This window comes from Filicampus tigris, chromosome 12 (genome assembly GCF_054856515.1).
Source record: "Filicampus tigris isolate MCC_2025a chromosome 12, RoL_Ftig_1.0, whole genome shotgun sequence".
NCBI lineage: Eukaryota > Metazoa > Chordata > Actinopteri > Syngnathiformes > Syngnathidae > Filicampus > Filicampus tigris.
In genome coordinates, this window is record NC_141228.1 from 12496249 (window position 1) to 12521930 (window position 25682).

The 25682-nt window shown below is 41.9% G+C and overlaps 2 protein-coding genes across 5 annotated transcripts; one reads left to right on the forward strand and one right to left on the reverse strand.

Moving 5' to 3' along the window:
• On the forward strand, nucleotides 1-18239 carry LOC147138397 (uncharacterized). Of its 4 annotated transcripts, none has more exons than XM_086047652.1 (5): nucleotides 1-1408; nucleotides 8360-9210; nucleotides 10327-10416; nucleotides 15415-15549; nucleotides 18105-18239. In XM_086047652.1, exons 1-2 carry the CDS (start codon nucleotides 416-418, stop codon nucleotides 9185-9187), a joined length of 1821 nt encoding a protein of 606 aa, XP_085903778.1. In that variant the 5' UTR covers nucleotides 1-415; the 3' UTR covers nucleotides 9188-9210; nucleotides 10327-10416; nucleotides 15415-15549; nucleotides 18105-18239. The 4 variants fall into 4 exon arrangements, with proteins under 4 accessions (XP_085903778.1, XP_085903777.1, XP_085903780.1 ...); XM_086047651.1 differs by having other exon boundaries at nucleotides 10345-10416; XM_086047654.1 differs by having other exon boundaries at nucleotides 10345-10416; nucleotides 18108-18239.
• mydgf (myeloid-derived growth factor) lies at nucleotides 15570-25682 on the reverse strand. Its single transcript, XM_086047655.1, has 7 exons — nucleotides 25090-25682; nucleotides 23432-23482; nucleotides 23096-23157; nucleotides 21036-21117; nucleotides 17868-17943; nucleotides 16447-16570; nucleotides 15570-16138 (listed from the first exon to the last, which is right to left on the reverse strand). Exons 1-6 carry the CDS (start codon nucleotides 25249-25251, stop codon nucleotides 16491-16493), a joined length of 513 nt encoding a protein of 170 aa, XP_085903781.1. The 5' UTR covers nucleotides 25252-25682; the 3' UTR covers nucleotides 15570-16138; nucleotides 16447-16490.

A 25682-nucleotide genomic window follows, 5' to 3' on the forward strand; every position in this document is an offset into this window, starting at 1 on the left:
TGGGAGGGGGGGGGGCAGAGAGCGAGAGAGGTAGAGACGAGAAGCCTCTGCTGTTGTGAGCCAGTCGGACGCTGGAGGGCTGCAAGAGGAGACGCGGGTCCAAAAGAGCGGTTGAGAGGCTCCAGAGACAGAAGTAGGGGGAGAGAGGGAAGAAAAAAAAAAAAAAAGGAGGCAGGGTGATAACATCAGAAACAGGAAACGAGGCACGGGTGGTTTGAGAATGAGCTGCATGTGGGAGCAAATCGGATAAAAGTTGTAGAGAAAAAGGCAGCAGCGGGAAGCGAAATACAGATTGAGGAGATACTGCCGAAGTTGATGGCAAAAGTGGGAGGAGATTTATGGCAACAGAGAAGGAAGCTCTCGCCGTCTCAGGAGTCCGTCCCCCCCGTGCTTCGCGTGGACATCATCCGTCAGCATGTTCTCTGACAGCAGGGCTCCGGCGGCGAAGGAGCACAGAGCCTTCAAGCCTCATGCCCCTCACTTCATCCCGTGGCTACGCAACAGTCTCAAGTCCCAGCAAAGCGGCGACCTGGGGCTCAACGGGCCCTACAAATCCAATCCGGAACTCCACGACAACCTGGCCCCTCTGGAGAAACCAAAAGGGATCGGGATCTTCTCCATCCCGGGGAAGAACAAGGTGAAGAAGAGCGAGCTCCGTTGCAATGGCGTGGGAATGGCCAGGATGCTGCCCGTGGTGCTGAGGGGCCACCACATCTTGGGGAAACAGAAAGAAGGCAGTCCTGCAAAGTCCAAGCAGTCCTCGGAGGTGGAATTAGATCCCGTTGGCAACACGAGTCTCAGTGCCGCTCCCACGTCTGGCTCCCCGGTCACAAAATACGGGCCTCTTGTGGGAAGCCCCCCGGTTCCTACTCCCGCTCTTCTAATTGAAGGTTCAGACCCTAAGGTTGACGTCTGCATGGAGGAGAGGAGGGAGGACGTTTGGGACTACACCAGCCATGTGATTCATCAGAGAGACCTGCAGTCATCTGTCTGGCTCAGCTCAAACCCTCAGGGATCATCAAAAGATGGACAGCGTGGCTTCAGATCTAGTTTCAGCTACATCAGCAGGAACTGTCAAAGCCAAAGAGACCTGAGCGTGCTCAGAGAACCACCTGTGGAGGGCTCCAGCGCCCCGCTCAATGGAGTCATCTTTGCCACCGAGGTTCCTCACAGAGGTCTGGGCTTTACCACCACTCTGAGAGGTCCGGGGAAACACGGCAAGCGCATTTCAGCGTTGGGCACGAACCAGGTCAGGTGGGTCCGGCACAAACCGAAAAGTGAGGAGGAATCAGACAGGAAGGGGGCGAACTGCAATAGAAAAATGGTTCGGAACCAGCTGAAGCGGGTGGTGGATAACCTGGAGCAGGTTCTGACTGCGCTGAGGGATGTTCAACAGGAAATGAAAGAGGTAAAGATATTTTGTTTTGATTTTGCACAACTGGTTCGGGGTGTGTCTCTTGAGTATTCCTGTGTGGAATTTGCATGTTCTCCTCGTGCTTATGTGGGTTTTCTCCAGGTACTCCGGCTTCCTCCCACATGCCACAAACATACGTTAGATTCATTAAAAAGGAATTCAAACCAAACATATTTTTTTCAAGAATATGTTCTATGCGGGCTCACTAGTTGAAACAAGGCATTCTGATAAATTATGCGTTTGTAGAATAAGAGTTAATCCATCCGTTTTTCGCCATCTCTGGCGGCGGCCATTTTGTGACTTCTGTCGACTGAAAATGACACCACGGTTGCTCAGGGCTCAGGTAACGACCAATCACAGCTCACCTGTTTTCCGAAGCTGAGCCATGATTGGTCGCTAGGTGAGCCCTGAGCAACTGCTATGTCGACAGAAGTGACAAAATGGCCGCCCCGTGCAATGGCTAAAAAGGGGTGGATTTTGCTGCTGAACTCATCTTCCACAAATGCAATATTAATCAGAATGTCGTGTTTCAACTAGTGGGCCTGCATGAAACATACTCTTGAAAAAGATATGTTTGGGTTGAATTCCACTTTAAAGACTCTAAATCAGAGGTGTCAAACTCATTTTTGTCACAGGCCCACAGTGTATAGTTTGTCCCTCAGTTCTCCGCTATGACTGCTCAACCGAGACCCTAATGACAACAAGTGCTATAGAAAATGGATGGCCGGATGTTTTAGAGTTTTAATCCATAGTCTGGTATCCATTTAAACTCCCGGCCAGGAGCTATTAAATCGGTTATTAATGAGTTTATACCTTGATTTCTCAGGTTTTTCCACATCTGTACACCTTGTATTGTTGCAACATGTACAGTAAATGACTGCTGAAGAACAACGTGTTTGAAAAAGAATGGTTTTAATTTGGACAGAAATATGGCACGCATGTCTTCACAAAGTGTGTGTGTGGCGGGGCACGGGTGTTGGGATTAGGTGTTTCACGAGAAAGAAAAACACACTTTGTGTCCCTCAGTGTCAAATTCAGATATTGAAAACAGTGATACCTTGACTTCTGAGTCCCCCAGCGAGCTTCAAACACACAGTACAGTTAAGGTACTGTGATTCCTTTTCAAATAAGGCAACGTGAGCCACAGTCATCGATGCACTTTAGATGTTAATTGGAAAAGGCAGACAAAGACACAAATACAAAACCACAACATTTGCAAGGAGCTGCTGTAAGCCACGACTCAAGCAACCCTGCAATAATAATATTTTTTCCAATAATATTTTTTTCTCAGAGGATACAGAATACATATGAGTATTGTTGGTCTACGTGTGTTGCTGCCCCATTTGAATTCAAATATGTGTTGTTTACGGCGACATAAGACAACCACACATGCTAGATGCTATTCAGTAGCCTGTCTATGTGGAATATAAGTCAAGCAGCAAAATGCACTCGTTTTTAGCCATCTCTGGGGGCGGCCATTTTGTCTTCTGTCGACTGAAAATGACATCACAACTGCTCACAACGACCAATTACGGCTGACCTGATTTCTGAATCCGAGCCGTGATTGGTCGTTGTGAACAGTTGTGATGTCATTTTCAGTCGACAGAGGACAAAATGGCCGCCCCCGCTGATGGCTAAAAACGAGTGGACTAACATTTATTCCACAAACACAATATTTATCAGAATGCCCTTTTTCAACTAGTGGGCTTGCATAGAGCATATTCTTAAAAAAAATATGTTTGCGTTGACTTCCTCTTTAAAGGTATAAATGTAGCACCTTATTTGTAACATTGTACCATTGCGGCCATATGACAACCATGCATTAAAAAAAAGTATGTAACTTTTGGTTGCACATGATTAAAATGCGGTCAACTGATTAATTTTTCTACTCTTTTAAATATTCAAATGATATATGTTAGTTTAACACATTTGAATCATGCCACCGATGTCCGAATTAAGTAAATCCAAGGGAACCAAATAATTTTTTTTTTCCCAGTGTGTCTTTAGACATTAATATGCCTTTGCATACGCAAACTGGCCGCCTTCAGCAGAATTAAATATGCATTAGAGAGTCAGCATTTGGGTTGGGCGCATCCAACAGAGTCTGCAAATTATTCCCGCAACTCCACTCATGCTCCCACTACCATCTCTCGTCTCCATTGTGCGCAATGTTTGCTCTCAAGTCATGCGTAGTTTTTCTTTTCTTTTTTTTTTTTTTTTTTTTTATGGGAGTGAATGAGACGAGAGTCACGCCTCATTTGCCACATGCGTTTCACGGGCTTCCCAAGATGATGCGGTGTGACATTAGGCGAAGCGTCCACCTGCTTCTCATGTGTTCTTCCTCCTCCTGTGCCGTCATCATCATCTCTTTCCTCCAAACTCGTCTTTCTCCGGGACAGATGCTGTTCAAGGCTCAGCTGGACCGCTTTTCACTATCCATTTATTGCCGTGCCCCTCGCACTGCACATTATCCGCATTTTATCCGCATCCGCCGGGTCAGTGATAAAGCTCAGGCATTAACCTCGTCATCCGGGGTCAGAGGGGAACGGTTGGCGTGTGCTTCTGTGTTGATATATCACTGATGAAAGCGCACGTAGCCTCGACAGGAGGTTGACAACAAGCTGACACTTTTCTGGAAAAATAAATAAATAAATAAATAAATAAATCGCCAATTTTCACAAAAGAGTCAACACATCAAAGACAGACAAGGCACAGAAGATTTTTTTGTCGCGTTTCTCTATTTCAAAGGCCTCTTATAACATTCTGTTGCATGAACCCGGTCCCTCCGTTTGATTTAGGAACCAATTACTGGTGGAATTCTAATGATCCTGCAGCTGCTTTTAAGTTAAACCCATTTGACAGCCGCTACCAACAGTCGAGCAAAAGTAGAAAAGACGATGTTTTGCTATGGCGTTTACCGGATTACTGTCTGCTCATTAGCATAGCAGTCATGTAGACTGAAAGACTCCAGAGTTGTTGGAAATGATTATTCTGTACCTTAAACCAAATTTGGTACTTTTAAATGGTTTGAATACAGTTGTGTCTCTGGAGTGCCTGTCCACCCATCAAGAGTAAAATTAAACAACCAAGTGATTCTTTAGTTGTCTTTCTAGAAATGTGTCAGAAAGGAAGCTGTTCTGCACTAACACCAAATTTCTCTGCCCTTGAAATGACAAGATAGACTGGCCGATGATCCAAAGCCACTTTCAAGCAATTGCTAGAATCCAGTGATCAGGATTATGATAGTTTCGGATTTTTCATTTGTTAGTGTGGATTTTTTTTTATAAATTCAATTATTTTTGTTAGTTGTTGGGGTTTTTTTTCTCAAAAATGCTTAGTTTTAGTTTAGTTTATATTTATTTTAGGTTGTTGTTATGTATTGTATATATATATATATATATATATATATATATATATATATATATATATATGTATATATATATATATATATATATATATATATATATATATATATATATATATATATATATATATATATATATATATATATCTACAGTACTTTTCTTTATGTATAATACATCTCATATTGATTTCTCTTATGCAGATTCATTTTTTGTTTGTGTTTGCTAAAAAATACATGGGAGGAGCACCTTGAAAAAAATAATCATATTAAATTAAATATTGAGGGGAAATAACATAATTTTTCGTCGTTCATCCAGACTTGATAGTGGCCCTGACTCTTTGGCCAGCCTAGCTGATCATGTTATGGAAGGAGAAACTATGTGGGGGCAGTTATTGTATAAATGAGTTAAGATGCGCAGCTTGCTTACAGACACACACAGACATTTTTGGAAAATAGGCATATAAAATATTTACTTGGTTGCTTAATGTCACACTTAATGGAGAGAGACACAACTATTCATAATACATGCACTTCAATAGTCAATTTCCTATAATGTATCTTAAAAGTGGATTCTGCATAACTAACAAACTTTCTGCCCTATTGACTATGCTGGGATCATTAAAAGCACATCATTAGTCGCCACTGGAGCCAACTGAACTCAAAAACTTAGCACATGCTACGCGGCTCCTGCACAATTTGAATGTCTCTCAGCATTCATCAGCACTACTTGAAGAACAGTGATTGTTTATAACCAACACACTTGGGAGCAGCAGCAACAGTAAATCAGGGTCCTGCGCTCTTTTATCTCTGGTGATTCCTGACATTCTAACAAGCTGCGAGCCCAACGTCTCACACACACACACACACACACACACACAACACGCACTCTGCACTTCAAAGTAAAACCAAAAGCCTCCAACACAAAGCTAGATGAGAGGGGGGAAAAAAAAAACAGGTCATCCTTTGACATCAGCAAGGATATTTTTTGAACATACAAAAAAACAATAATACTTCTGTTCCAGCTCAGGATTTATCCATGCACAGGTGGAGGGAGAGGTCAAACATTTTCCCCAGAGTAATTTTCTCCAATCATCGCAACTGCCATTATTTTACTCCGTGTGTGTGTGTGTGTGTGCCAACCCAAAACATTGTCCCTATTGACTGCCTTATATAGATATAAATATACATAGTGCTGTTTGCAATCATTATCTTACCCGCAGTCAATTCCTGTATTTTACGTCAGTGCTTCCCAACCTTTATTGAGACGAAGCACATATCTTACATTCAAAAAAATCTCCCCGAACACCACCAAAGAAAAATGTCAAAAAAAAGTATACAGTACTGAAATAATGATGCTTTCGTCTCAATTTCATCATAAATTTAGTTAGCCATGGCCTACTCTGTTGTATTGACGGCAACAGGTGGATGCACAGGTTAATTGTAACTTCTGCCATCTGGTGGGAAAGGCATTCAGTTTTGTCTGTCAATATACGGCACTTGAGTAAATAGATGAACAAAAGCACACTAATTGAGGTAAATAAATGATTTTCGGACCAATGAAGTTAAATTGGATCATTTGCCGTGATACTGCGGTTGGGAATCATTGATTTACCGCATATGTACTAAATGTTGTGCATAAGAATCTAAACAAATTAAGTTTGCGTGACAGTAATCTCAGGTGCTTTGCTCAACATGCGATACAATTGCAATGCTATTACAGAAAAACCTTCAAGCAAAAATTCTGAACTTGGAAGAAAAAAATAGCATAATCAATTTTCATAATTGCACATTGACTTTCTGCTTGATGTCAAACAACATCAAACTTCCTACAATTGAATGTCCTGTGGCTTTATCTGCTTACGAATGCGCCTTTAACTGTTGACATTTCAAGTGTAGCAATTTAAGAAAAAAGCAAAGTTTATATTTTGATGTCAAAGCACGCGATAAGTTTGCTAACACACAAATATTAAGTATATCAACGTTAATCTAACTTTTCTGTGCTCAACCAACAAAACACTGTTGCGTGGAACTTGACGTGTGGCTAAAAGTAAGTGTTGGAATAAATTGATATTTTTGTGCCCTAAACCAAACATAACTTATATACAATACAAATGCATTATTTTATTAACCCAATATAATATAATAAATATCAACTGTCCATCCAACCATTCATTTTCTATAGCTCCCCAATTACCCAGCGAGCTAGAAACTATGCAATCGGTCCGCAGAACAAGGATCTACCTACAAAAAAACGCCTGGATTCTATCTTTGGCCACAGCGTGCAAAGGATCCTGGCCCAAGTAAGCCATTTTGAAGTAAACCCCCCCCCCAAAATAAAATTAAAAACAAAAAAAACGTTTCCGTTCTTAGAGGCGGCATCCAAAATGCGTCATCATACTCTCCGGTTCAGTACATATCAGTCAAAAATGCTGGGTTATTTCCCTAACACACTCGCTGGGTAGCTGTGGATTTTGAGGGGTTTGGGTTGCTTTTACCAAATGTTTGGTTCATAATTTTGGCGTGGAAAATTGGGTCAAAGATTAAATTTTTTCAGACTGAAGGTTGTAGCTGTGGATTATCAGCAGATTGGGTTACTTTAACTCAAGGTAGGGTTCATAATTTTGACTCAGAAAATGGGGTCCATGACTGGATTTGGGCGGGCTGAAGAACTGAAGGCGGTCGCCACTTATGTTCTGCAGTTGAAGTAAATTTAATGTAGCATCCTTAACCCATTAAGGCCTAAAGCGCCTTTCTCAACAGCTCCCCAAAACCTAAGGTCGCCTTTGGAATTACCCTTGAAAACCTGAAGTTCTCCCAGAAATTCAACACTTACAAAAGGATTGTGATTAGGTTTACAGCAAATCTCCCCACCCCTTTTTGGGGCGTGGCTTATGTTATGTTTTCGGTCTCAGCTGTCTACGTCACGGGAGGGAGCCAAGCGTGGTAATATTGCTCGCTTTGTCAGTTCTGTTGTCTAAAACGGCGACCGATCGCCACCATAATGCAAATGCACATTACTACTCTTGTCCACTTCAACCTGTAAAAGTATAAAAGTGTTCTGCACAATAGTTTGGATTCATTGACATAAAACTTGATCTCATCATAATCACGAAATCAAAAATACCGTGGCGATCGCTGCTCCACTTCCACAGGCACACGAACTCCGACTGGTTCTATTTCGGACATTTAGCGACGCTAAACTCGTATCAACCCTCGGGAGGCAGACGGCGACTGGCAGTGGGCAAGCAATCAGGCAAGCATGGATCTTTATCAGTACAATGATTTCCAATGGAGAGTTTGTAATCGGTTCCTCCAGTGACTGCGACCGAACGAGGATAGAACGGCAGGGGGCGCGGCCATTCTCCTCATTAACAAGAGGCGTTATTCATGGGGTCACTTATTTCCTAATTTCTCCCAAATTTATTGATCAAATAGAAAATGACAGCTCTTTTCATTTTCCCGTTCAAAAAAGATATCAAATGAACTTGTTGGTGAAAACATGGCCATTTAAGTTTCCCAATGACAAGTCATTGTCGGCCTAAAGTTCCAAAAGGAGCCTTCACTCAACCCTTATTTTCCAGGTGGTTCATCAGATCGACTACCTGACCTCCTGCTTAGACCTGGATGACGAAGAGCAAGACCAGGCGGCAGGAGGCGAGAGCTGCTCCTCTTCTGGTTCCAATGAAGTGACGGTGATCAGCCCCCATCCGAGGCCCTCGGTGCCAATCGACCACCGAGGAAGCACTTTCACTCTAAGGAGAGACCATCCCAGTAGGAGGGGATCGCCTCCAGTCGAGTTGCCATGCCAACTGAGCACAGAGTTGACCAGAACTCTTCGGTTCGGAAATTCTCCCCGACGCGGAGGGCTGCTAACGTTGGTCAACAATCCAGATTCTTGCACTCAGCCGCACCCCACGTTGTCCCCTCAAAGAAGCCTCCCCGTCCGACCGCCCACCCCCGGACTCTCGCCGCTGACAGTCAACGTCCCCAAGTCCCCTCCATCCTCCCCGGGAGCATCATCCTCCGTCATGATCAGCCCCATCTCGCCGGTGTCCCCAAAGTGTCATCCGACCGCCGTGCTCGCCCCATCTGTCATTATCGAGCCGCCGCGAAGCGACCACCCGGCGACTGTGCGCTTCTGTCCGTCCGCGGCATCTCGACACCCGTCCGCCAGCTGCCCACCCGCAGACTCGGAGACGCCTACTCACGCAGATAGAGAGAGGCGGGCATCATCGGCGGGGCCGCCTCTGGCGGCGACCGGCAAACCGCCATCTGGGCAAGGCCGCAGGGGTCGCAAGCCTCCGCCTTACCCTCACAACAGACTCTCAGACTCTGCAAAAACAACGCAGGATCCCCGCAAAGCTCCTCCGTACCCTGAAAAAAGAAGACTGCTCTCAACCACGGTGTGAGACTCCGGCCCCTCCAACAGCAAGTAAGTCAACTTTATTTATGTAGCACTTTTCACAGACAGGATTTGGAAAGTGCTTCACATAGGCTATGTTTGGAATCACTCCCTATCCACGATACAGTGGTACCTTGATTTATGAGCTGAATTCATTATGTGACTTTGCTCATAACTCTAATACTCGTATCTCAAATCAATCACGCCATTGAAATGAAAGGAAATGACATGAATCTGTTCCAGCAACACAGACTGCGCTCCTTCTGGTGTGTGCGCCTTGGCCACCAGAGGGCAGTTTAATCCAGACATACTGTAGACACACACGCACACACACACACATACACACAAACAAAAAAAGAGTTTCACAACCGACTCAGTAAGATGCTATATTAGAGATATCAGTAGTTTTTTCACAGACAATAAATGATATATAACTGTGAGTATTGTTATATCCGCCTACATGTGTTGCTTCACCGTTTTTGTTCAAACATTCATTGCCCCGTGACAATTCTTATTATTTTAATGCAAGCAAAAAAAAAAAAAATACTACTTTCATTGGAAGTAACCAATGTGAACTGATAATGGCCGGATGTTGTTAAGTTGCCAGTGAGTGGTTAAAGTGTCTGACGCTCACTCAAGTCCAATGTTTGCTCACAGCACAATGCAAAAAAGAAAAAAATCAGCGAGCAACGGCTTTCGAATTGAATAAATCTTAAATTGGGCATCTCAAATGTCAAGGTACCGCTATATAGTACCCAGGATAGAAACTTCAACATTTTGTAGTGCTGTTCAAAAGTCTAATGACTATTGGGTATACCCTAAATACTGCCCTCAATGTACCCCACATTCTTCTTGAAAATTAGTGACCAATGGTCACTAAAACACTTAAATGTACCCCATAATTCATTGTGCTGGCACAGAAAAATGATTTTCCATTTCTGTTATGTTCAACCAAACCATAAAATGTCGTTACCGAAAGCCTTCTAGCGAATATACTGTAATGTCAGTTGTCGTAATTTATGCAATTAGCATACAGTAGATGTTACTGTACAAAAAAACAACGATTGGAGACGGTCTAATGAAGTTTTGTTGAGAGAGGTGAAGAAAAAAAAATTAGAAGATTAAGGAATGAATGATCATTTCTAGATCATTTCTACCCAACAGGAGAGTTTCAAGGCCGGGCCACAATGAGCTGAGACAGACCAGGTTTCCAAGGTGACAGGACGTAGACTTGGGGTGAGTAAGGAAAGAACAGCTTGTCTACAAATCCCCCCGGTACTTAGACTCAACACACACAGGCCATCATAACATCTGTCCGGGTTAATGTTCTGGTAACGAGAGCCCCTGTGCAGATGCTCGCTTTGCACCCACAGATTGCACTCTTTGGGCTTGATGATCTCAAATTGTTGCCGCTGAATTCCATGTTCACGCTAACAGATCGTAGGCTCTTTTTGGTAGTTGTGCGATGCTTGATCTATGATTGTGACACGGTTGGCTATTGAGGTGTCAATGCTGGTTTTGCACTACAGGTAGCACTGATACCCACTCATCCTGATTGTGTAGCAAATAGATGGTTGTGTCCTAACACTGCATTTAAAACGGCGCACCTGAAAAACTGATCTGGGCATACAGTACAGTATACTGAAATCACCCAGACAAAATGAAGTGCAGAGTTAAAACGACCCCTTCTTGTCATCAAGTCATCACTTGGATTATTCAGAAGCTCCAAAACTGCATTGCTGAATATACCATATGGTGCGAGATTTTTTGTTTCTGGCATTTCAACAAATGTTTACACGTGGAAAAAACATCTGTTCTCCTGTAGTTGACCTCTGCCTCCTCCCAACCACAATAACCGCAGTCATCAGTACGCATCAGCAGTGCCAGTTTGCACTACTTTTTAAATACTGCTTTCCAGAGCTGGGCATTCGGACCGGTCCGTCTATCCGTCTATGATGGACGCCCATTTTGATAAACGAAGGAAACTTAAAGAAATAGACGGACTAAGCATAGTCGGAAGCCCATTGTTTCCGTGTATGCAATCGTCTATCATCTATTTGGTAATCCTGGGCGTTCCCGCTTAGTAGATCAGCTTCTACATTTATTTGTGTGAGCAATCAAGTTTGCCCCCATTCTTGACACGTGCAACCCTTAAGTAAATCGGGCGCTTAAAGGACCCCAGAAAAAGGGTCCAATTACAGAATTGAAAGGATTTAAATTTAAATGATTACAAAAATGACAAGCGACAACTCCTGAGCCCATTACGACCTTGGGGGTTATATAAACGCCACCAGGCGTTGGGATATAATGGGAACTAATTGCAGCTCAGACTGCTTTGGCTCAGTGGTGCAAAAAAGTACATGTAGCGAGGGGGTAAAGAAGTGATAAATTGTATCCAGGCCAGATAAGACTAGAGCGGCGTCGAACGGCTCTGAGCTGACAGGGTCAGCGCACGCTCGACAGGGGGCAGCTGGCCATTGGTTGAGTCCTTCAAGGACCCCTGGTGTTAGAAAAATCCTATTGCCTTTCCTGCCTATGGTTTGACTGACCCGGGCCACAACCTCCATCTGTTCCCTTTTAAATATCAGGAGATGCAAAATAGAGGGGGGAGAGGTAGGGGGCAGGTGTGTGTGAGAGGACACTGTGGAATGCACTCCTGATTCATTACAGCACAGCAAAGCCATGTTTTATTCATTTAGGTCGCTCATTGCTCACACCGGAGGTGTTTATGTAGTTTATTTTGAGCGGGTTCTTTTTTTTAAAAGATAAGATTGCTTGGTGACTTTAGCATCACTTAAGCCCAAATCCTGTTTGGTCATGCCGAAGAAAATAAGTTGGCTTTGCCAGTGACAAAACACCAGCAGGGCTTTATAGTTTTGAACTAAAAAGGAAAATAAAACAGTATGATAAAAAAAAACAAACAAAAAAACATTTGGTGAATTCATGAAGTATATGGAAGTGATCTATTATAAATGGTTGTCATCCGCTGTGGGGTTTCATCCAAACTAATAAAACATTTATCAAAAAATTGACTCAGGGTTTAGCAGCATGAGAAAAAATGGCTAAGGATGGCTCAGGATTTTTATATAATGCAATCGAATCCATCCATCCATTCTATCACTTGAAGTCTAATGTCTTCATTAGGATTGACCTATGGGCAGTTTAGAGCAGGGGTGTCCAAACAGGACATGCCTGGTTTAGAGTCTTGAATGAACCAAACATGCATGTATTCGGAATGTGGGAGACACCCCACACAAGCATAGGGAGGACATGCAAACTCCACGCAGGAAGTGCTGAGCCAAGATTCGACCCTCAAATCTCTCAACTGTGAACCACATTGAGTTAAATCCACAAAGTAATTGGGTTGCACTTTAAAGGAAAAAAAAAAAGAATACAATGAGAATCATATTACATGAGTATAACATAACATTATAATTACAGGGAATACACACACGTCCTAAATTAAAAAGAAAACGATTTTACGCATGCACAGATTAGAGAACAGGGAAGAGCAATACTGTCACCTAGGTGCAGTTTATAAGTACTACAGTTATTATTATGTCTGTGGCAGGCGGCAGAACAACCCATGTTGAGGCTTCTGATTGCTTTGTAAATATGTATACTATTTAAAGTCATTCATATTCAACTTTCATTCTTGGTTGGGGAAATAAAAAGGTTTTAAGCACAGTAAAAATGTCGTGACCCATCTGTATATCGGTGTTCCTCAACATTCAGGAAAATTCACCTATTTGCTGTGAATGTGCTTAGGTAAAAGAAAAAATCCTTTGGCACCATCTTGTAGCATGTTGATGCTATGCAAATATATTTAAGTGTGGGAGGAGCTTAATTTAGTCACATCGTTGCTATCTTGTGTGTGCTATCTTCTATAAGCAATCATCAACCTTTTTAAAGGGCACGTCAATTACTTGCAGATTTTTGCCATTTGCAGCAGGGCTTGGTCTTCCGACACCGCCACCCCCCGTTTCATTAGACTTTACTTTAGTTGACCTCTAAATTGTACCACTTTGGGGCCATTGGATTTGGAACGCTCCACTGTTTGAGGCAAACGGGTAGAACAGAGAAAATCTTTATTTTTGCATTTTTAGGGCAGCCAATCTGCCGCGCTGACCTTTGACTCCAAACTCCAAAGTCAAGTTGAGCTCATCAAAAGTGGAGCATGAAAGTATTTACAACATCTCATGACAGCCTTTATCAGATGGCCGCCGAGAAATTTTGGAGGGAGCAGCAGAGGGGCGGACCAGCTGGCAAACAAAGTCGAGTCTGCCCAGCAGCAACATCATGAGTGGACTTTTATAGCACGCCATCACAATCTGCCCCGCTTCTTGCCAGCGTGGAGTGTATTAAGAACAAAAAAAGTCATTTTTATATTCTGTTGGTGGAGCGGGGGGAAACGTTAGAAGTGCAAAAGAGTAGTGATGTCAACATAAAGGCTGCCTGGAGTGTCATAAAGAGGACACGAGTTGAAGTGATACCGAGATAGAGAGCATTAGGAAGCCTTTGATGCTTTTATTACAGGGAGGATGCCTCGCGGGTGTCGTGACCGTAGTCAACATCAACTGGTCAAGTGTTGCGGGTCAATGTGGCATTTATTATATATATTTAAACAGCTTTGGGATTGGATGGGGGGGGGGGGGGCAATCAAGATGAGCTGCTTTCTCTAGGCTTAACATGAAATGAATGAGTCCCGCCTGACGCTTATATATAATGTATATGCATAAGATCACAATGATCAGCATCATATACATTCCCATATGTACTGCAGGATTTAGTTCATCCCTGCAAAGCCTTTCCCGCATGGAATGAGAACAGAGGCAACAATGAAAGCCCTTTATCTCATGGAAAACATGTATCCCGCGACGATACACGCTAATGGGGCATAATACATTTAGAAACATTTATTTTAATGGAGTCGTGTTTGCTGAGCAACTGTCTCGCGTTGTTGCTTCAGAGCAGAGATTAAATTAAGAATATTTGTGTGTAAAATGAGTTGATTTTGGGCATGACAAGAAGCATAAAAGATTTGACAGCGCTTCACTGGCAGTCACAATTTACATAAAAAAAATGTAATCCACGACAATTCAATCACGGTCTAGTCCAGTGTTTCGCAACCTTTATTGAGCCGAGGCACATATTTTACATTAGAAAAATCTCACGGCATACCAAGAGACACAAAACGCCTCAAAACTATAAACATTTCCCTCGCACATGTACTCAAGTATGAAATCCGGGCTTGTTCAATTGATTGAACATGATGCTATTATTCTCTCGTATGATACACAGGTTAATTGTACCTTCTTCCATCTAGTGGAAGAGCATTTCATTTTTAGATACATTTGTAGTACATACAATATTTAGATCAATTAAGTGAAATTGGATACTTTCCTGCAGGGCCGATTATCTCTCGCACCACATTGCACATTGCAGTGCAATGTATTTGTGTTATTCGGGAGATCATGAAATGAGCTAAAGAAAATTGTCCAGTATCACGTAATTGGTCGACAATTATTGTATTTCCTACAAATGTACCTTTATTCATCTCCGCCAGTGATCTATAGTGACGAACAGAACAAAGAAATGGTCTTTAATTAGATAACAATTAACCTGTCTATCCACTTTTTGTTTGGTGGTGTGCCATGAAATGTTTTTCAATGTAAATGGGTTCCTTGGCTCACTACACTACTGTGCACTAAAGTGATTAGGAATGACTGATCTAAGTCATCATCAAAATTCTGAACATTTTTCTTGCGTTGACTGAGAAATGGATCAAAAGCTTACTTTTCAAAGCAGATGAAGTCTCTGAGTTGTAGCAGTATATCAAAACAGTTGTTGACTGTCAAAACAAATCAAGATGACGTTTCCCCCCCGTCTGTGGACTCAAACAGCAAACAACAAAGTGTAAACATCAAAATTTCACAAAAATACCTTTGCGCAAGTGAACGTGCAACGACACCCATCCTTGCAATAATTTGGCCATTTGGTTCAGGCGCTGGGAAGGAAAAACTCAACAGTTTGGATTATGTGGTTAACACACTTCAACCAACCAATGAATGTGTGAGGTTCATTAACTCCAAAAACACAAGAATTTTCAGTGACAGATTGAATTTATTGAGTCAGGAATCACAAGTGGTAAAAAAAAAAAAATGAAAAAAAAAAAGAAGAAAAAGCCTTTTTGTACAAAATTAAGCAACATTTGAATCACTTGTGTTTTCCCAGCCATCACCTAGATGAGGTTTACATCCTGTTGGGACCACCGAGGAACGCCTGGCAAACAAAATCCCTACTAAAACCGTTTCCTCGACCTTCACGGGCGGCCACCAAAGCAAGAGATGACACAGCAAAGGAAACAAGGTATTAACATCACAACTATGTGTTGTTGCTTTTTTTTTTTATTCATCAGACAAGAGAGGGACCAGGAATTATGGAAATGTTGCCTCTGGGGGATAGAAATATCCGATTTAGGAAAATGATGGGAGTCTTGCTTCAGGACAAACAGCACCCAAAAATATTAGAGTAGAGGGGAAAAAGTCGTTTTCCAAAGCTTTCAAATCAAAAGTACAATACAAACATCAAAGGTGTTTGGAATTTGTATTCATCAGCGAGGGACTGGGAATTAGGGAAATGTTTCATCTGGGGGATGGAAGTAACAGATTTGGGTACATGATGGCATCCTTCTTCCTAACAGCACCAAAACCCTAGTTTTCTAAATATTGAAAAATAAGTTCACATTAAAGAAATAAAGAAAAGACACCCGTCCCTCGATAGAAAAAGTCGCTACCATTCTAAAAAAGTTGACCAAACCCCCCCCCCAAAATAAAAGTAGTGATTTGTGAAATATGCTGCAAGAAATATTGAAGAAAATTTGGAAATTTTGATGTGATGATACTAAGGATTATAGTACCACTGGGGGCATTTTCAGTAAAGTCTTGAGAGGCCCATACTAAAATGAGAGGAAAAAAAAAAAAGATTAGAATTGCACATTTATGATTCCAAATGGAATAGCCCCGATGGATCAGCACACATTATGCCGCAAAAAGTTAATAATAAGCGAGACACCAATGGTACTTTAATGTAAAAACATCATACGGTGGAAATAAAAAATATCTTGTTGACTGTATTTATCACCATGAGGGGCAATTGTGCGCACACTTATATTGTCGTCATCATCATCCTCCTCCTCCTCCTCGGTCACTCAGCCACTCTCCAAAATGGAACCATTGTCGAATGAGCTAAAAGTCAGCAGCTCACCCGGGAAGGATGCCCGACGCGGCGTCCGAGTCCCGACCGAGCACTCACAGCTCGACGTGTCTCGTGAGTCCGACCGCCATCAGCTTGGACAGTTGAGCCTTGAACTTCCCTTCTGTGTGGGTCACTGAGGGGGTCACAAGTGACAGGAGATTACTTTATGAAGGAGACGCAACGCGATCTTCATCGTTCAACTGTGCATCCGATCTTGACAAGCAAAGTGGACCACTTATGCACTGTTTATGCCTCCTTTAACGTGTCTGTAAGCGCTAATCACTCAAATAGTATTTTTGTGTGTGCAAAATATTTCAGTATGTATTTAGTGAATGTAAACTGATTTCACTTTTGAATTGAACTACTGAAATAAATCATTTTTATTTCTTGATACAGTTAGGAAGTTGAACATGCATTATGCACCTCGCAAATTACTAAGTGATACATGGATGCAGAATGTACTCATTCAGCACAGTTGAAAACGTGGCTACATATTCTCCAATTTGCCAAACACAAAGCCATACATGTTCAATGTTACAGATGAAAAACTTCAAACCCTTTAGGTTTGGGAAGGTACAAATATGTCAACTGAGTCTAAGAGCGACTGAACAGTGCTACCTACTGGAGAATCTACTACATTACTGAGTCATCTTATATAATGCATTCAATTTGAAAATCACAATTAGTAACTTCAGTAACTTTTTTCAAATAATATTTATTAATAGGTATTACTCTATTTAATATAATGAGATGCCAGTGTGCCACTTAATATCTTTGATTATCTATCCATTTTCCATAGCGTCATTTGGTTACTGGAGTCTATCCCATTTGACATTGGGAAAGAGGCGGGGTACTTTTATTTTATTTTCCAAGTAAGGAGCATGTCCGACTTGGGATGCATGTTGAATATTTCATTGTACAGGCAGTCCTCTGTTTACAGGCGTTCCACTGCACACTTGCGCATAATACCGCCAAATATTTGTAAAAAAAAATCATATAAAACAGTCAAATGAAAACCAATAAATAGGACGGTAAGTGAGTGTGCCTTCTTGCACCAAGTAGTCACGCATTTGTCCTTGGCAAACGATTTCCACGCATACCATTCATAACCTTGAAACATTGTCTGTCAGTATCCTTGCAAACCGAGGATCCCGTGTAATTTTTTATTTCTATATTTTTCAAACTTGTCCTCAACCGACCGGTTGAGAATGACTGCATTTAATTATCTGCTGTAGTGTAGCAAGTGGCCATCCCCAAACAGACCAAAAATTGGATCATTCCAGGATCCGGATGGTTGTTGGTTTTAATTAATTGACATTCTGGACAGCAAACAAGCCAAAAATGTTGATTAAAGTGAATTCTAATGGCTCCCACATGAGAGGTGGGGGTGACCTAGACACAACAAGCACTGGGAGGTGATTAAAGCTCACCTGCCGACTCTTCGATGGTGTATTCCTCTGGATTAAGCTCCGTATCACTCTGTCCTATTGCCACTGCCACCTGCGACTGGAAATACAAACACACACACACACACACACATGAATATGAAGGAAAGAATAGGAAGAAGAGGTTGAGGGTATGTCAACAAGGTCAAGTGGATTCTGCAAGTGGTTGTTTGTGTACTCATTTTGTAATTGCTTTATTTGTTTGCATGTGTGTGTGTGAAGCAGGTGGAGGGAACACCAAGAGTACGTCCTTAACGGTGGAAGGAGGCGTGGCCACAACAATTGCTCAGGAAGACAGTCCAAACACAACCTCCCCTCCATGAAACCCAAATAAAGTTTCAACCTTTTTTTTCTTCACTCCTCTGCCTGATTTCAATTTTTTGTTTGGGGTGTATGGTGGCTACAACCTGAGGTACAGGTTTCCATGGTGGAAGATAAATTGTGAAATGCAACAATAAATTAAAGGGCAAAGCAAAGTGATGGTGGTGGTGATAATGTGCGTCATTCAATTCGGCTCAGCAATGTAAGGCCAACCCATAAGAGGCTTAATCTTATCACACCTCAAAAATGTATTTCTAGTAACAAATACAATCTGCTTACCTACATATCTTTTCCCTTATTTTCCAGACACAATAAAGACAGCGGAAATTTTTCGGCGTCACCTTACAGTGGTTGAGAATCACCGACCTCATGGCGTCCAACAAATAACAACAATAACAAATAGGAATAGGCATCCTTCAATTATGACACTATATATATCAGGGTTGTCAAAAACAAACACACGTTACAAATAACACTAATCTGTGCACCCAACAACAATGCGGCTGACGTGTGTAGTCCGAACATTGCTTGCAATAAAATCACGTTGTGTCATAATAAAAGTCTCCGGATGATTGAAGTTACCCCAGTGTGCATGTCAAGAGTGTTTTTTTTTGGGGCGGGGTGTAATGTATTTCAATATATTGTCAGCTCAGCTGTATGAAAGACAAACGTAGGCAAGCGTAGGGCGCAGACATCTTGAGCCTTGTTGTACTGACAAGCTGGAGGCGTCCTTATTTACGGACTACATGAAGGAAAAAAAAAAAAAGAAGCTTGTCCTCTGTGCCGCTTTGCTTTGATTACGTGACATTTGTGCCGACTCTGTACTTTCCAAACCTCCTCAAGAGTGTGGGGAAACACTTTGATCAGCACAACGACGGGGATAGTGGGGTGTGGGGTGCATACGGAGAACATCCGAGGTAATAGCAAGTCAAAACTGTCACCGGGGCTTGTGTCTTTGCACTGGCGCTCAATTGGTGTCAGTTTTTTGCTGTCCAACACTAGTGCCGTGCCAACTGCTCACACGTTGTCAGGAGAAGCGCTGAGGAGGCGCAAATGGAACTCCGAAAATCGCCAAGTGGTGGCACACTGCTTTGCCACATCACTTGCTTAATCAAAGTGCCTCGTTTCAACTAGTGGGCCTGCATAGAACATTCATTCATTCATTCATTCATTCATTATCGATACCGCTTATCCTCACAAGGGTCGCGGGCGTGCTGGAGCCTATCCCAGCAGTCTTCGGGCAGTAGGCGGGGGACCCCCTGAATAGGTTGCCAGCCAATCGCAGGGCAGAGACAAACATCCGCACTCGCAATCACACCTAGGGGCAATTTTAGAGAGTCCAATCAACTTACCATGCATGTTTTTGGAATGTGGGAGGAAACCGGAGTACCCGGAGAAAACCCACGCAGGCACGCACGGGAAGAACACGCAAACTCCACACAGGGAGGCCGGGGCCGGGATCGAACCCACGACCTCTGAACTGTGAGGCGGACGTGCTAACCAGTCGACCACCGCGCCGCCCTGCATAGAATATATTCTTGAAAAAAATATATGTTTGGGTTGTCTTCCCTTTTAAAGGCCTTCTTTTACACTGCACTTAACAGAGCGCAGTGCTCCGGCAAATAGGAGAGGTGGTGTCGAAGTGATTTCAGAGAAACAGCAAGAGATTTTGGCAGAGTTGTATGGTAAAGACATGGAGAAAATGGAGGGAAAAATAAATATGGTGTTCCAGTTCCCCAAGCGTAGACAAATGACATACTGTGACGGAGTAAAGAAGGCACAGTGATGAATGGAGATCTCCACAATGTTAAATACATCAGGTTGGTTATAAGTCATAACAATAGAAATGTAATCTTAAAATGAAATGCAGAATAGTCACACATAATGCTAGTAGTCTCATGTCCTAAAAAAAAAAGGAAAGCCAAAGCTTTACGTTTGTAATTACTTTTCATCCAAACCAGCAGAAAACTGCACCAGGCTACTTACCTGCAGGGTATCTTAGCAACCAGTGCCAAATATGGACACGCTTGCGCCAGAATGAGGTCAACACCACAAAAGCCAAGTACAGTGTAAAATGGACTATAAAATTAGTGCCAGAGTTGTTTTGTTATTTCATCATTTTTGTTTTTCATTAATATGCTTTAAATTTGAATGGTATTTTTGTGAAATCTGAGAGGGGACATATTATGGAAAATGAGAATGAAAATAAAACTGAGAATACGCCCCGTGGCAAAAATATCATATAACTCGATTCTACCAACTGATGTAGGCACACAAAACTGTAGAACCCTCGAATTTAACTGCCCAGCAAAAGCAATAAAAGTTAAAGGGCCATATGATGAAAAATTTACTTTTCGTTGTTTTTAAACAATTAGTTGTGTCTCTGAAGTGTCTGTCCACCCATCAAGAGTGAAACTATACAACCAAGTAAATCTTAATCATGTCTATTTCTGGATATGTATCTGTTCTGGTCGCCGTTCAGTACTTCCGTCCCATTTTTGTTGGATGTACAGTTTAGCTTTACCTATCACTCTCGCTTTTTTGCCTGCACATTCTGGGTTCTACTCCAGACATGAAGCCACTCTAGTCACATGGCTCAGGCTCCATTCGGTCGTCATGGTAATTAAAAGGCCGACACACATTTGGCCCAACAGTATATGGGAAACGGTATAGCATTATTCACTTGTATGAGGAAGGCCGGCCCCTAAAAAGGGGCTAACTTCAAGAGCGACCAGGAATAGGGTTTGTAAAGTGTGCTGTAATTCAGAGGATTCATGTTTGTGAAATCGAAAAGACAAAATTGATGACACAAAGTGGTTTGTTTATACTTACGGATGCATTTGCATATTCAATTCTGGTTCCCTTCATCTCCATTTTGAACGCGGTGAAAAACAAGTATGATTTCCCTGTGGGCCTTTGTGGTGAAAACAAACAAAATCATTAGTTGTCATGCATATTAATTAATTTGCATACATTCATTCCTGTAACTTGGGATGGACATTGTAATAGAATAATTGATCGTTATTTGGTCGCCTGGGTGGAATTGTTTGGTGATTAAAAGTGTCTTGAAACAATTGAGGCAAAATGGAGAGCACTACTTGTTGATGCATACTTTGAGGACTAAAGAAGTACGACATGATGTCACTAAAGCCTACTTCACAGACCTCCAACATTTCAATTTCTGATCATTAAAAGGGTGGGTCAAACGACCGGAAAAACAAATAACTTTACTACCGTGGCTTTTCACACGATGGAAAAGTACACATTATTTTACAACATCGTATTTCGTTTTACAAATTAACTGACCAAACAAGCCAATCAGAGATTCCGTTAAGACAGCAATGTCTGTATTGACCAATGAGAAGCGAACTGAACTATTGGCGATCGCATAGCACAATAAAAAAAAAATTAAAATACAAAACATGCAAGATAGGTAGACTCATAGACGGACAAAATGTTATCAAGTGATGAAGAATATTGTGAGAAATGTTGCTGTGTGCGTATTTCACCTGCAAAGAAAACCAATGCAGTGACATGGACTAGCAAGACACGTGGGCTCGTTTTATAGATTTTGTGCTTCAGTGGCAACATTTAGAAGGCAGTCACGCCTTTCCATCATTCTTGCTATGCAAGATTTACAGACAAGCAGCAGGTTTTACCTGTGCAAAAATGTATGCTAATAGCAAAGAAGTAATTGCAAGTAGTGTCAACATTACAGGTGTGTTTATAGTTGTTTTTTTTTGTGTCGTTTGTTTACTTGAGTTTAGGCCTTTAAATCATTTTAATTATCGTGTATTGTTCAGTCATGGACTGTGAGGAAGTTCCACCCCTTTTATTTAAGGAACATATTTGGATATACTGCACAGTGTAAACTTTGTAAATATTTAACTCATTCACTGCCATTGACGAACTTGTCTTTTCACAGTCCAGCCATTCAATCCCAGGAACTTATTTATATATATTTTTTCTATTTTTTTCAAAATGTTAGAGTAAAAGAGGGTCTGAAAATGCCTGGCAGTGAAAACAGCAAATTTACTGGTCACACGTGCGATTAGATGAAAAATTTTGTTGCAAGGTCTTATACTTTAGAGTGAAAATGTCGCAATTTAAGGGAAGTTTGGAGTCCTGATTTACATTTCTAGTTAACAGTTCCGACTTCCAAGGTCCCCTGCCTCTATTGACCAGGAAGTAGCATGCTAACTACTACTTTGGCGTTCTCTATTACTCTTTTTAAGGCCCCGATAGACCAAACCGATGTCGGAGGTCGTGAAGCGTCGTGGCGTCTGAATGCGCCGTCTATTTGGTGTAGTGGCCACCGTCGTAGTGTCGTAACCCCGTCTGTGAGCATCTTGGGGGCGTTTACGCATGTTGAATCGGCGTCGCCAGTCGTGTCAAGAACATGATGGTTTACTTCGCGTGGGAGTTCATCGTGAGAGAAGAATATAGCTGAATGCATTGTTTACGTTTTTAATAATCCGCCCCCGGCCAACAGCTTTCCGGTTGGATTTTTCTAACCATGAGAAATGGTGACTACTGCCGCCGATGGTACGGAAGAGTATTACATCTTATGCATGCGCATAAGGTACTTTAATGGTCGCTGTCTGTCGTTGCGGTGTGCTTTGCCAGCATGACGTGCCGACAGCCGGCCGGACGCCACAGGGGGTAAGCGTCTGTCATTGTTGGCCAGCGTCTTTTTGGTCTATCTAGGCCTTTACCTGCACCACAGCACCACAGGAGGAGGTAACATTTTCACCAGTGTGTTTGTATGGATATTACATTACTGCCACCTACAGGACACACTCTGCATGATATTCTTGCTTGTTTTTCATTTTTTCCAATTACAGGACTGAGCTAGTGGGTTGTGTGCATGCGTGTGCGTGTGTTGGTCTCACCTCCACACCGAGCAGGTAAAAAGCTTGTTGTCATCACTAAAGCCTACACTCATGAGCCATTTCTAGAAACAGAGAACAACATAGCTCAACACTATCGAAATAAACTCAGTCTACTGGAATTGACAGCAATAAACCATCCATCTCTTGGAAACATTTCCAGTACTACAATTGCATTGTTGTGCATGTTGTCATGCAGGTACAACCCCTGCTGTCATATATCATTCAACAACAACTTTCCGCGTCGTGACAGCAAAGTTAAAATGCCGGTGTTGATTGTAATTGACATGGGCGTGTGTTTAAGCATGGAATCATGCTTGGGAACTGGTTTACACAAACCTCATTCGTTCCTCCTTGTGCACTGAATGAGAACGAGCATTCGTAATCCCCCTGAAAAACATAAAAAACAGAATGCTGACACACCTTCAGCTACATTCCATCAAATATATCTTATCACCATTCATATCCGGTCAGTTTAAAAAAAAAATTAATTCAACTGGTGAGTGAGTGCCTCTGAAGATGGAAATTGATTATCACTAGTATGATTAAAGTATTAAGCAGGCAAATGTGAAAATCTATAATCGAATTCAAATAATTCATCCATCCATCCATTATCTGTACCGCTTCTCCTCACAAGGGGCGTGCTGGAGCCTATCCCAGCTGTCTTTGGGCAGTAGGCGGGGGACACCCTGAACTGGTTGCCAGCCAATCGCAGGGCACACAGAGACAAACATCCGCACTCACAATCACACCTAGGGACAATTTAGAGTATCCAATCAACTTACCATGCATGTTTTTGGAATGTGGGAGGAAACCGGAGTTTCCCGGAGAAAACCCACGCAGGCACGGGGAGAACATGCAAACTCCACACAGGGAGGCCGGAGCCGGGATCGAACCCACGACCTCTGAACTGTGAGGCGGACGTGCTAACCAGTCGACCACCGTGCCGCCTTCAAATAATTCCAATACAATAAATTGAATTATTAAAATGAAATTAATTGTACTATAATCCATCTTGGAAAAATGTCACACTACAACATCAACAAAAGCACAGCTTAATGCAATACAATTATCACTGCAATAACAATGATAACTAAGGCTGTCACTATAGAATATTTTTAGATATTTTTTAGAATCATTTTAACGATTTGTCCATCAATTAATTGATTAAATCGGATACAATTTAATTTAGCAATAAAGTGTATTACAAAACTATTATTTACCACCATTGCTTTTTATTAACCGATTATTGTTATGTGATGATGATTAAAAAAAACAACCAAACAAGAACCCCAAACTTCAGAAGTGTAAGGTTTAAATTTAGATTGTGAGCTTTATTAAGCACTCTAACACTGTGCCACCAAAATGATAAAAACAATAAGAGTAACACTTATAATAATGATGAAAGGGTATTACAGTAAAATGTGCAATGTGCAGTCGTGCACACACTATTAAGTTTAGCTCCATCGACATCATTCCACATAATGGCTATTCCTCAACCAATGAATAGTGCCTTTGTAGCAGCCAGCAACGTGTCAGTCGTTCATATGCTTGGCGTCATCAAAAGGCGACAAAATGTAGTCTGATTCCCCTCGTAAGTAAGAAATATGACACATGAGGCTTATAAACGCTGTCTTCAGTTATAAGTGAAGACAAAACATGACTGACACGTTTGATAGGCACGTTATTTAGCATCAGAAGTTACATTTAAGCATCATGCTTAACTAGCCAATGTGTGCACATCGATGTAACGGACGTCTGTAAGGCAGCACCTAACCTTATGTTTAGCAAGACAATCACAAACAATGAACGGGGGTCTAATAAAGCCGGTGACTTGTACACAAAAGAAGACAGTAGTTATTGTCGTGTGGCGGTGACATACTTGTAACCTGACATCGTTTTATAAGGGCATTTTAATAATAAGCAACATGACGGCAAACGTACTTTTTTAAGCAAGTGCATGCTGTGCGATTATGTAATTATTTGAACATACATACAATGGACTCGGTGAAGGTGTACAACGTTCCTCCCGGTCTCACGTCAAACTCCACCGTTTTTGTCTTTTCTTCCGAAGCATGAGCCAGATACTGTGAAAGAAGCACCACGAGCAGAAGACAAGCTGTCAAGTGAGGAACACGAAACTTCTTTGTCGTCGCCATTCTTGTGTGTATGTGTTTAGTCAGAGTGACTGCGGCGGTATAAAGAGTAGACTAGTTTGTCCATGTTATGAGTGGCTTCATCTGTTCTTTCTCGTTAGCGGCTGGCAAAATGTTTTGCTGCGCATTGTCACCACCCATTGATTGCTCGTGTGAACTACATTTGTCTTTTTTCCCCAGTTCTTTCAAATTTGACACACTACTAAAATGGTTTTAACAATGCTAAAAAAACGACATAAAATATAAATTTAAAAATTCTAAAAAAAAAAACCTACATAAAATGAGGCTTCAAAATCTTGAAAAATCAGGCCATGCTCAAATGCGACTTTGTTTAGCATCTTTCTTATGACTACGCACCCCTACATGTTTGAGACATGAAAATATATCCACTTAAAGCCTTTGTGGCTGAAATATCATAGTCATCACGTGACTTT

Excerpts from the sequence above, each read along its gene's own strand:
- LOC147138397 (XM_086047652.1), top strand. The coding sequence starts at position 416 with ATGTTCTCTGACAGCAGGGCTCCGGCGGCGAAGGAGCACAGAGCCTTC. Across the intron at positions 1,409-8,359 it reads TTCAACAGGAAATGAAAGAG|GTGGTTCATCAGATCGACTA; the intron begins GTAAAGATATTT and ends CTTATTTTCCAG.
- mydgf (XM_086047655.1), bottom strand. The coding sequence starts at position 25,251 with ATGGCGACGACAAAGAAGTTTCGTGTTCCTCACTTGACAGCTTGTCTT. Across the intron at positions 23,483-25,089 it reads ACACCTTCACCGAGTCCATT|GGGGATTACGAATGCTCGTT; the intron begins GTATGTATGTTC and ends TATGTTTTTCAG. Across the intron at positions 21,118-23,095 it reads TTTACCTGCTCGGTGTGGAG|GCCCACAGGGAAATCATACT; the intron begins GTGAGACCAACA and ends TTCACCACAAAG.